Raw genomic sequence first — 13440 nt, forward strand, 5'->3', positions numbered from 1 at the left:
GCACAGCAGAGTTCCGCCCGATGCGCACACACACGCTCACACAAGTGAGCCCACTTCCACTATTATTTGTAAATATTAAGCCGCAAAACGACTATTTAAATATGAATTCTGCGTGTCTCTGTGTTAATGTACGGCGCAGACGCACGAATTTGTTTGCTACTCATACAGAAGCATGCGTGACGCTTGCGGTGATATTAACGTCTGCCGCCTCACTAAATGAGGACATAAATACATGAACAACATCTCCAGAACTGCTCTAAGAGTCACTTCATGAGCATTTGACCTTTTCATTTGAGTAAAACTATTCTCATATCATATACACACCGAATTGTAAAGGTATTCACGGCAACCCTTCAAAATAAAAGTTTGGGTTTCAATTGTAGACATGTACGTAACAGAGTACATGTTACGTACATGTTTACATAACATGCACGCTGTTACGTAGACATGTACCCCCCCCCCACACACACACACACACACAGTCCCAACGGACACACAAACACAGTCACATCCAAACAATAATAACTTCTGCATGTAGAAAACAAACTCTCTCACCTTTCCTAACAGCGGGCCTTGTATAATCTTGGGGTATTTCTGTGTGGCGCTGTTCCCGTGGCCCAGTTTGCCGTAATCTCCGTCTCCCCAGCTGAACACTTCTCCCTCTGCCGTGACAGCCAGCGTGTGTCCGTCTGATCCCTTGGAAGACGACACCTTCCTCATGGTACGAGGCGGCTCCAGAACCAGCTTCTTGGGCATTGACTGGTTATTAGAGTCTCCCAGTCCCAGCCGCCCATAACTACCCTTCCCACAAGCCTTCACTGCACCATCTGCAGATACAGAGAACGTGCAGTACTGGCCTGCCTCAATCTGCAGGTGGAAAGAGAGGAGTACCGTTTAGAGCCAAGTCAATTGAATCACCGTGATAGAGATTGTCTAAACTGTATTAGTGAAAGGGCACAGTTTATTAAGACGTGGCTGCTGTTTTCCAAATTGCATTTCTCAATAATAATGAAAAGACATGACTATATTAAATAGCAGAGACTTCAGATTAGTCTTTGCACAACTCATACTCCGTTATTTAGAGAGGAAACAAAGAAATTTAGTTCAATAAGATTGTCTACTATTATTTATACTGCAGTCAGTGACCAATATGAAACTGACTGCATTATAAACTATATACCGTTTAAATATCTAAATAAATAAGTTCTTGTGGCCTCTTAAAGCTGTATTAAAAAGGCACAAAAATATTACATTAAATAAAGCATAAAATATATATATATATATATATATATATATATAAACAATATATAAAAATTAACAAACCTATGCCCTTTAAAATTAGACAAAATATGCCTTTATATTTTCAAATTTCAATATACATATTTAAATTGTATTTATTTATTCATTTTATATATATATATATATATATATATATATATATATATATATATATATATATATATATATATATATATATATATATATATATATGGTCCTATATGATGCATCTCATGCAGCTAACAATGTAATTTACATTTTTTTTTTCTGTCATACAGGAAAGTGTAACCAAAGTCCTCCATAATTTGAAAAATTGCAGTGTTTTCCAGTTTTGTCCATCTAATATGAATGAGCTTACAGACCAGACAGAAAAATGGGGCCTTTTAATTAAAAGCTCTTTTGTAAAACGGTCAAATTGAGCGTTGCGATCTCTCTCATTAAATTTTTCTTGGAGAGATCGGTCTCCTCCTCCTCATGCTGTTTCTGTTGGAACTAATGTTAGCTTCACAACGGCTTCCAGTTATTTGGATTTTCAATACTCTTGAGTAACATAAACCCACACAAACCATTTGTGCGTCGCTGAAGCCCTGAGCCAGTTTGGGCTGTAAAATCTTCTCCAGCGTTCCCTCGGCGAGCTGATGGCTGCTGTTGCTGCCCCACACATACACCATGACAGCATCATTCTCCGAGCCGGAGGAAGAGGAAGACCCTGTGCTGCATGAGCACAGGCAGCTAGAGGCCAGGGTACAGATCTACAACACACACACACATGCGGATTAAAGATTTGCTTATCAAAATAAGAGTCATAGAAGACAAAGCCTGACAAGTAGGTTTATTTGCACAAACACACCTCTTCAAAGAGGCAAAGAGCAACATGTGAGAGGCTACAAAGACCATCTGCATCCTTCTTCAGCAACTGAGTATTGACGGATTCACCACGAACAGCCTGGAACAACAAACAAATTAAACTCAATACTAGCAACTGCAATATCTATGGCTAATTGAAGTATGGTAGAACCAATAAAATTAGATGCGACATCTATGTGATCAAGGTTTATTCATTGAAACTAATCACGGCCAAAAAAATAATAATATTTTGAATATAATGAAAGAAGAGACAGACCCTTTCTCCCATGTTATGATGTACAGCTGAGTAAAATAGATTATGAAAAAGAAAAAAAAATATATATGTAGGGTGGGGGCTTGTTTCTATCAATTGGTTGTTGAATGAATGATTAAAGAAACAGTTCACCCAAAAATTAAAAATTAGTCATCATTTACTCACCCTCATGTTGTTCCAAACCTGTATACATTTCTTATGTTGAACACAAAGAGAAGATATTTTGAAGAATTTAAGAACGAAACAGCTGTTGATCCCCATTGACTTCCATGGTATAGGGACATCGTGTATAGGGACCATCAACTGTTTGATGACCAGCATTCTTCAAAATATTTTCTTTTATCTTCAACATAAAAAAGAAACTCATGCAATTTTGGAACGACATGAGGTTAAATAAATGATGACAAAACTTTCATTTTTGGGTGAACTATTCCTTTAAGAATTACAAGGTCAGAAAAAATTGGAAAAGAAATTAAACATATGTACAAATAAACCGTTTACAATCAGATCAATAGCATGCATTAAGGAATGGATAGGGTAAATATAATGCTTAGAATAGGACGCAATGTGTTCCAGATGATGGACTCTTTCCAAGACATCTTGGTAATGGCTGGTTAATATGATTCTAAAATAAAAGCGTGCATTTATGTTTTTAAATTCTCTAACACCACCCATTCAGACGGTCGATTAAATGATATGAACGCAAAGTGAAACAGCAACCCAAGTCACTTCCGTAAGTGATTACAACAAAAGATTCATAGAGTAAATGTAGAGTAGGATTTGTGAGGTGAAAGTGACCTGAACGCCAAAGTTTGCTAAAAACACAATCTAAATCCCTATCTGTTTATTGGTTACCATTATCCAGTGGTCCAGGTGACATTAGCACGAAAGGAAATTTATTTATTACGTTTTGACTGAAGATTGAGAAGGCTTCATCCCACCAAAGTACTTAACCTGCTAGCGTTTCAGAGAATGAATTAACTTAGTACTCAGGAGTAGGAAAATCTTTAAACAAACAGTTCCTTTAGTACAGGGAACAAGTTCTGCTGAACTTCAAGCACTAAAGCCTTGAAGTAGACATATTTCCCATTGATTAAGACATTAATAAATTAGAGCACGGCACATGGCAGGTCTGGTGTGGCTCAGGCACTTTCAGAGCTGGGAAGACGGCCAAGAGCTCCCGGTCAAATGAAAGCCACAATCTTATTTAGAGCAAGGAGAAATGTTCAAATCATTACTGCCCTCCATGAGAGGAATACAGAATAATGGTAAACTACTGTATGACCGTAATGTATTAGCAGTAGCAATTAGCAACAACGATTTGCTTTAAGTGCCGAGGGAGGGATGAACAAATGAGGCCTAGCCTCAGTGTCGTAACCCTATACCCTCTCTACATTTGAAGGAGGCACTGCTTTCTATATTAGAGCCCATTAGTATCACTGTATATTACTTCACTTATGCTATTAGCATGACTGCTAGGTCAACCGCATGGCGCAGGAACACACCATGTGCTGGCGCATCTGTTGCAGAGTTTGATGGATCAGCTCGTAGCCCACTCCGACTGTTTCAGACATGGTGGAGGAAGCGGAGGCAGTCAGCGCCACCTCCACCCACTCCAGAAGGAAGCGCAAGGATCCTCTTTGTAAGGCTAACGAGAGGAGGAGCTCCAGGGACAGCCTGCGACCCGCCCGATCTGCCCCGGACCCGCTGACCGCCGTCTTCTTTAGGAAGTCTCCAACTTGTGTAAGACAGTCAAGCCCCACTGTTGGGATCTTGTTCTCGTTGGCCAAGGAAAGAGGAGGCAGGGCGGCCAGGACTGAAGATGCAGTGGCTAAAACCTCATTGCACAGAGCGACGTCCGGTGGGTTCTCAAGACGCCCCCGCTGCCAACTTTGCCTCAGTAGGGCGAAAAGGAGACTCAACCCAGTCCGGACTCCCATTTCGATAAGAACATCTGTGCCCGACTTTGAACGGGAACTGCCTGTTGGCCAAGGCTCAGACACCGACTCCAGAGCTCCCCCTTCTGCACTGGAGGATGAGGGTTGGGGAGGCAGCGGTGCTCGGAAACGGTCGTGATACTTGCTATGGAGGGCGTAGAACACCCTCTGGAGGATCACCAGTCTGTGGTGCAGGGATAGGGCAAAGGGGGTCCTAGCCAGCATGCGGTGGGCAAGGCATCGCTGACTGTGGAGCAGTGCAGACAGATATTCCTCCTCCTCCTCCTCAGCGCTGGATTCGTACTGGAAGTCGGGCAAGCGTGGACCCATTAGGTCCTGCACTGGTTGGGCCAAGCCCACAACCTCCTTGTTGTAGACCAGTTTTGCATAGAGAGCAGCTGCTCCGTGCCGTGTGGCTGTCTGAACGCTGTCCTCTGCCGCCCAGGAGCTGTTCAGGTGCTCCTGCCACTTGAGCATCACGTGGGTCTGAGAAGGCACCATCACTGTACATTATTCACATGCAAGAGGCACATAGCTGGAAGAGAGAAAAAAGAAAAAGAAAATTAAAAATACTGTTCAAGACCTACAGTAGCAAAGTTTGAAGGTTTCCGGTACAAACCCCACATGGAATGGGACACCATCAATCTAACTTAGGTGTGGTTACATTTACCATTGTTCTGCGAAATGTCATGGACAAATTCCAGCCATGTCAATAGGAATCTGTGGGATTGAGAGTTTTGTGTGAGGGTAAAATAGGTTTTGCTCATGTTCAAGCTGCTCACCCGAATGTTGGTTTCCAACAGAAAGCAACTGGGTTTGAAAACAACTTGTGTGATAGGTGCTTCATGCATCACTATGCTACTGACAATGGACTTTTCTGCCTATGAAATGGACATCTTTTCGCACTTTGCTACTGGGGGGGGGGGGAAATCACATAAGTTCATGGTGCTCTTCTAAGCCTAAAGGTTGTGAAAGCTGTTGAATTAAAGGGATAGTTCACCCAAAAATAAAAAAAAACGCTGTCATTAATTGACCGTTTGCAAAGACCCGCCCTCCTTAGTTACTGTTGCCATCCCCGACAAACAATGCCGTTCTCACACTACACACGTTCTCACGCACTGAAAAACACATCGCAGAGCAAAGAGGAACCTGACAACATACCGACAGAGAAGACCGAGCAGGCTACTTTTGGTATTAAACAAGGTCTCAGGACCTTCAGCTTTTAAATTGTGAAATTTTTGAAGAAATTCAAACAATAAATACCACTTTGCGGCTCTTTAATGTGTTGTGACTGGGTGTGTCTCATTCGTACTGGAAAGTGAAGCTGCGGGCTCTTTGATTGCCCCCTGGTGGCTGGCTGCAGTACAGGTCATAAACCCCGCCCTCTCCATGTAAATGAATGGGACTTGAGCCATAACAAAAAAATTAATTACACTTCCAATACAATTTTCCAAAATATGATTTTGGTCATTTAAGGTAGTTGTTATCACGCTGATATATGTTCAATTGTTCATTTTTTGTGGCAAGTTTGATTTTAGCTAGTAATTTGATGCTATATAAACGTGGCATGGCGTTATGGTTGATTGGGTCTGCGGGAGTTTGATTCTGCGGCTCCACTTCACGACTCTACTGCGCAGACTCTGACTCCAAACGAATCTCTACTGCGCAGACTCAGGCTCCAAATGACGTCACTTACTCACGATGGCAGCGGCCATACTGAAATGTTTTGGCTTCACTTTTCTATAATGGAAAGAAGCGGAGACGCATCGTCCATCTTTTTTAACAGTCTATGTTTGTGACAGATCACTGTATTGCCTCAGTTCAAACCCGTGGACCGATCTTCTTTTCATATTTACGTAAAGCACAAAATGAAAATGAATAAACATCAGAAAGTGTTTTATTTCAACCGCAGAACACATTTTTCAAGTTTAAATCCACCGAAGTTAATCTACTCTCCTGTCTGATTTGTGGTTAAGGCTAGAAGGGATACAGCTACGGCTACTGGGCATGTGCATTTACATATATTCATGTTATATAACAATATAACGTGAAACCTATGAAAATGGTTTTAAAAAAGCACATGGCGCAATAGTTTCATCACTTTACAGCGTCGCAGTGGCCGTCTTTTTGCAGTAATTGTAAAGGTCCTGTCATAGCTTACTGAGTGGGAAGATGATAAAGCGACGTGAGGTTAGCTGCATTGAAAACAGATGAGCGCACATTTGCATTTATAACTCCCGATCGGGGTGAAGTTCACAGGATTTTGGGCAAGATGGCAGATAGCAGTAGCGGCACATAAATAACAACAAAAATAATGACTTCATATAACAATTTCTTCTCTTCTGTGTCAGTCTTCGATGCGCATTCACAGCGTTTTTATTGCCGCTGATGCAGGAGTCAGCGTTCTGATGTAGAACATGGATGCTCTGTGCCTTGATTACAAGCAGAGGAATGACCACGCCTGAGTTATGGTACTGTTGTGAATGTGCAACAATTAAGGTTGAACCACTGATGTCACTTGGAATGTTTTAAAGGTGTCCTTACTACCTTTCTGGGCCTCAAACATGGCAGTTCCGTTGCTGTCTATGCAGGGTCTCGGATTTCATCAAAAATATCATAATTCATGTTCCGAAGATGAACAAAGGTTTTATGGGTTTGGAACAACATGTAGGTGAGCGATTAATGATTTTCATTTTTGGGTGAACTATCTCTTTAAAAATACAACTTAATTTTAATTAAAAAAAATCTAATAAACAAATTTAAATAGATAATCTAATCCAAATGTATGAATATAGTAACAAATTAAAAATATTCTAAAACTTTACATACTTTGAACTCCGGAGGCTGTTTTAAACAATAGCCACCACAATTGCTGACCTCTAAGATGCCTCATTGTTATTAAATAACAAGGAAGCATTACATTTATCCAGTTTATAGGCAGCTCAACAGGTTTTGGAACAAAGCTTATATCTGGCATCTTCACAGTTTTGTTTGTTATGGTGCATCTTGCATTTCCAATGTCACCCATAATATTCAAATTATTCTTTGACCAATGTGTATTACAATGGTTCATTCTTAAATTACTGTTATATTTGGTCCCTCTCAATCCAGAACGTGGTTACATCCTTGTCAGAAACAGACTACAAACATCTCTCCTCCAAAAAGAGACGTACACTCCTCCAGGGTTATTCTGAAGGAAATGTCTTGACAGCCTGCGCTTGTTTTCCCCAGTCAGGATGTAAGAAGTGTACCAGAGAACATATGTAGAAGTAAATCAAGGTCATTTTCCTGAGGCACAGTTTGATTAAACATGAGCAACACATTGACTTATGCACATATTACTTAAGCTGATCACAACAATAGTCATGCAGCACTACAGATAAATAGCGAATCACTGGGTCTCACATCTTTGTGGCTCATTAATCAGAAGGTTTAGACTTCACCCTAATCTAGTTAGTATGTGTAAAACTGATTACAGACTCCAGCGGCTGTAACTAGCCTACAAATAACCTAATGAGAGATGATGTGAAGATAAAAACAGCCTGACAACACCCAGGGTTCACCTTTCTGGGTCTCTTTCCAACCTCAGAGACAGTTAGCTTTCATCTGAAGATGTAACTACGAAAATCTCCGCTTGTTTTGAGAGCTGTGACATTTCAATAAACCTCAGTTTGAGTATGTCATGCATTAGTACAAACTATAACCTGTTAGCACCAAAGAAAACAGACATTTTATTATTCCAGCATTCACTTTTTATGGCTATCCCCTTAAATATAAGTACAAGTAATGCAAGTTTTACACCGTAATAGTATTACTATGCTCTGAAATACTTGATTTCATAGCTGTCTAGTTATATAACCAGCACTGAAGACTAATGGATGCTGAAAATTCAGCTCTGTCATCACAAAAATAAATACATTAAAATATATTAAAATAGAAAACAGTTATTTTAAATTGTAATAACATTTCACAATATTACTGATTTATTTTTGATCAAACTGTATATTATCATTCACAACTTTTCCAATGTTCTGAAGAGGGGTTATTTCCATTGAGTGTAAAAAGAGGAGATAAGGAAACTCCAGTGGTTAGGATGAGAGACATACTCATGATTATATTTCAGTCTCGGAAAATATGATTAGCTATGAACATGAAAACTTTCTTGATTACATCTGGCAGTCAGTAGCCGTTCAATCAGTAATGGCTGACATGATGAATCCAGCACTTGCACAGAAGTTTATGATCTAAAATGGAAATCCAGGACTAAAACCTCGAATGAACCAGACACCATCAGCCTGGGAATTGAGCGACTTGGACGTCTGCCTCAGTTTCTCTCACGTCAGTGAACCTGGTGGCCTTCTCGTCACTTCGTGCAAGTTACCCCCACCTCCCGTTGGTCAGTGTCCATGAGCAACATGACCCAGCACTTCCACATCTGCCCTGAGTCTAACACCCCAGAATTTATTACACCCGACAGCCCCTATGGTTTCACTATGTATAAAAATAAAAAGGATGCTTCTCAAAGCTGCTTCACAGTTATGTGGGAGGTGGTGTGGGACCGAGTGCCACATTCCCCGGGAACTCTGACTAATCCTACAAAAACCATGACAATAACAAGTCCTTAATGTGGGGGACTATGTAAAGAGACGCCGAGCTTATACTCTAAGGTGTTTACCACTTTACAACAGACGTACTGGCATGAGTACAATCCACTGGGTGTAAATATAGACAATCTTCAGTTACATGTTACTAATAATAATGAGAAAGAGGTAGTTATGCACCCAAATAGTAATTTTAGAGCACGTATAAAAATAGATCAGAGAACATACAGTTTTAAACTAGTGTTGATCGGATAGCTGTTGGGTGTGCTTTTCAAATTCAACTAGAGGACAGAATAACAGCTGGGTTATTCCCACCAAGAAGTTCAGATGTGTTGGATATAATATTACATTTTGTGAAATATATTAACGCTATAAAATAATGGTTTTCTATTCATAAGGCATTTTAAAATGTCAATTACAGATGTAATTACATGTAATTACATGACTTGTGAAATCCCTTTATGCTTAATAACATTATGCTACAGGAAGTGACGCCATTTTGGTGGGAAAACAATAGCACAAACATCAATAAGCACTAGGAATAGATTTTATTGTTTGTATGTGCTGTGTATGTTTTCTTAACTTTAAATCATTCAATCCAGTTTGATAAAATTACAGGCATCAGTATGATTGAATAAAAAATTCAAAAGACGGCTAAAAATATCCACATTAAAGATATCAAAATTAAATATTAAAATTGACACCCTCTTGTAAGCCAACTCTCAATACCTTACTACTTTTAGCATCCTGTTAATGTCTGTGTAAATAATCACATCTGACCAAAGCATGATTAGGTAGGTCTGCTACATCTTTTTATGGAAATACTTTCTTAAAAATTACAACACAAGCATATTATCTTTTTACAGAGTTCAAAATAGTGCTGCATAACAACAATGAATCATTACAAATTGGGATTATAATAAAATGCCAATCTGCTTAATAATAATTCCTGAAATTATTTCAAGCATTTCTTGGAAACCTTGATGCAAATGAGCTCACAGTCAAATGACGGAATGCCCGAACGATGTTAACCTGAAAACAGAGAGCACATACGGAGCCACAGGGTCATTCCCAGCCACAGAGGTGAAGGACTAAGCTTGAATCAATCAGACAAACATAAAGCTGTCCAGCCAAGATTTTCCATTGCCAAGTGCCATCTCTGTTGACCTTCTGTTGAAGTGAGACTGAAGTGGATTCAATTCAGCCAGTCAGAATGGTCTGGGGGGGATGATAGTCTGAACACCTGACTGATCTAGGGCAACTGCGACAACTAAAACTTCCGTCCAGTCTGATCACATTTCAGACAGAGGCCATCAACACATAGGGCACACCAAGGTTTCAATGCACAACTACGAAGCTGAGCTTTGAGGCTTGTGTTGAATACGAGTGCAAAATGTCACCTGCACACTTTATAAACATTAAAGGTTTCATTTTTTCATATTGGGGAAGTCGTGGCCTAATGGTTAGAGAGTCGGACTCGTAATCCAAAGGTTGTGGGTTCGAGTCTCAGGCCGGCAGGGATTGTAGGTGGGGGGAGTGAATGTCCAGCGCTCTCGCCACCCTCAATACCACGACTGAGGTGCCCTTGAGCAAGGCACCGAACCCCCAACTGCTCCCCGGGCGCTGCAGCATAAATGGCTGCCCACTGCTCCGGGTGTGTGTTCACGGTGTGTGTGTGTTCACTGCTGTGTGTGTGCACGTTGGATGGGCTAAATGCAGAGCACGAATTCCGAGTATGGGTCACCATACTTGGCTGAATGTCACTTCACTTTTAAAGAAGTGCCTGGCTCCTGCTATGAGCTCTGGATCAACTTGGCAGGACCTCGAAATAAACAAAAAAGACTCTGATTATGAAACGCACCATACCGTCATGCAACATGCACAAAGATGAAGTTCTCCTCTCACAGAATTAAGAAACTATTTTATTAAACCTAAAATAATCATTCCTTTTAGCCAAAGTGACTGTCAGTACACTTCTGGAGAAACCAGATGTTAAAGTTTATACTTGCCTTCACGTCATTCCAAACCTTTATAACTTTTTTGCTTTCTTCAATGAAATGCAAACTAATATTTTGCAGAAGCCAATATAATGAATGTCAGTGAGGACTGAAGCAGTCAAGTTCAAAAACGACAAATAAGGGAGCATAGAACTAATCCATATGACTTTTAAACTATATTCCAAATCTGGTTGTTTTGTTTGGAAACAGGACAACATTTGTATTTTATGTACTGAGAATTTCCATTGTGGCTCTGAAATTTAATTTCCACTTATGTAGGATGACCATACGTCCTCTTTTTCACAGACATGTCCTGCCGGGGTTTCTAAATTGCCTAAAATGTCTAAAATTTGCATTGGTTTGACTGTACTCTGTAGGTCCCACCTTAACGCATGCTACGATTGGTCGATTATGTATAATGCCAACATTCTATTGGTCAAACTTATTTTCAGTCATGACTTTCAGGAAGTATGAAAACAATACAAAAAAAAAAAAGACAAAACCTGGACAATTTAGGCAGTTTAGAAATCAAGTGGAAACACAAGAGGAAGTATGGGCACCCTAGCTTACACATATTCAAAAATTGCAGCATGTTTGATTTGACAAATGATCGCAAGACATGCAAGAACCAATGGTGTCTGACTTCACTGGCATCAACCCTGAGGCAGCACATTTTGATATATTTAAGTTCGAATGCGTGTTGTTTCAGGTTTGCAACGATACGGTGAGTAAATGATAACGGCATTTTATTTTGGGGTGAGCTGTCTCTTTAAATGTGTTGCTTGAAGAAACAATGGTGATAGTTCGTAGGTCACCTGTTCTCTGCTGAAAAGACCAACTTAGGCCAGCTTGAATTTCCATGGTTTGGTGCTCGTCTAGCTGATTAACCAGTATAACCAGCAGAAAACATGCTGTTTACCCAGCATGGTCCTTCTAATGAAGCTGGCAGACCAATGGAGGCTTTGTTAGGGCTAAAACAATACACACATCAGCATCCCAGCATCTATGGGGGTTGAAGGGTGTGAACCTATACCATCTGCAACCACTACACCACATCACCCCCAAGAAACTGCTATTTGTTCAGCGTGGTGGACCAGAAAGCATCAGATATGATCTGTCAAACAACCCACTATGCATCTAAACCCCGATCTACGCCAAAATGCAGCACATTATGCAAAGTGTAACCACAATTAGATGAGTTACCACAGCAACATGCATGAACTGTCACTTGGGAAAGACTTGCATCGTTGCATCAGCTCAAAGCGATAGAGATAGATACAAAAATAGCTGACACAACTGTTTAACGAACTATTAAACCACGACAGATACGACAGCCCACCATTCATCAGATCGGATGATGTCGAATGAAACATAAAAAAGACAGTGTATAATGCTTACCAAACGGTCCGATCTCCTCTCTTCCTTGTGTCATTCACGCCCAGATCAACTGCCCCCTGCAAGGCTCTTTAAACCTGCTGCCTACAAGAAAGGACCGGAATCCTGCGCTTTACTATGAACCATATCCTGTATTTACCTTCATAAATACACACTTTTGAATGAAATATAACTAAACTGCACCCGGTAAAGAGGAGTTACGCAATGCGAGGACGAAATGCCGGTTAATCTCGCGCTGAGGGTGTTTATAGTGAGGTAGGTTGCCGCTCCGCAAGCTGTTGCCATGAAAGATAGCGGCGTTCGTTTTCGGGAATGCGCGTGCAGCGGTGGATTTTACGCATACGGCGTAGTGTCGTCATGACGTTAATATCTTATGGGCCCGTTATGTCTAGCTTTTGTTTATGAGATTTATTTATTTATTTTTTTACCATTACTGTATTTAATATGTAAGTATGTCGTTCAATTATTATTTATCTGGTAACATTTTATAATTAAAATATTATTATATACTTATGTTCACGTTTTCATTTTATTTTAAATATTCATGTCAACGCTTTTGCATCTCTTTGAGATTTTTGCTTTGCACATTGCGACCCGAAATATCACAAAAAAATACAATAAATAAATACATATGCTGAGGCCTTTTAAAAGTCGAAAATAGTGACATAAAATGTGACCCTGGACCACAAAACCAGTCATAAGGGTCAGTTTTTTTGAAAATGAGATTTATACATCCATACAATGTACCTGTGCTATGACTGGTTTTGTGGTCAAGGGTCACAAACACTTCCATTTCTTCTGACAAAACACTTTTACAACCAATTTTACTATTTTGCTTATTATTATTACATAAAAGCGTAATTTTAATAAATTGTTTTGTTTAAGGACAAAAACCCAAACAAATCAAGTCAAGCAGAATGACAACCAGAACAATCTGATTTCTGAACAAATGCTTTAATATTTTGAATTACATTTTATTTTCATATTTTCTGTTGCTCTATTCATTTTAGTTTGGTTTAGTAATTTTGTGTTTTTGTCATTGCCTTGTTAACTAGCAGAAATTAAATAAGTTAAAGTTTTTTTAAATATACATTTTTTTCAAGTAATGATTT

At 39.8% G+C, this 13440-nt stretch overlaps 1 protein-coding gene across 1 annotated transcript in view; it reads right to left on the minus strand.

Moving 5' to 3' along the window:
* Positions 1 to 12642, minus strand: part of LOC306862198 (putative E3 ubiquitin-protein ligase HERC1) — a 70176-nt gene extending 57534 nt beyond the window's left edge. The window contains exons 1-5 of the mRNA XM_079404928.1: positions 12332 to 12642; positions 3904 to 4870; positions 2129 to 2224; positions 1845 to 2030; positions 556 to 867 (exon numbers count right to left, since the gene is read on the minus strand). Of these exons, the coding sequence (XP_079261054.1) occupies positions 556 to 867; positions 1845 to 2030; positions 2129 to 2224; positions 3904 to 4836 (1527 nt within the window). The 5' untranslated portion in view covers positions 4837 to 4870; positions 12332 to 12642. The remainder of the gene's footprint in view (positions 1 to 555; positions 868 to 1844; positions 2031 to 2128; positions 2225 to 3903; positions 4871 to 12331) is intronic.
* Positions 12643 to 13440: the final 798 nt, after the last annotated feature.

The sequence above is a fragment of the Barbus barbus genome (assembly GCF_936440315.1).
Source record: "Barbus barbus genome assembly, chromosome: 43".
In the NCBI taxonomy this organism is placed as follows: Eukaryota; Metazoa; Chordata; class Actinopteri; order Cypriniformes; family Cyprinidae; genus Barbus; species Barbus barbus.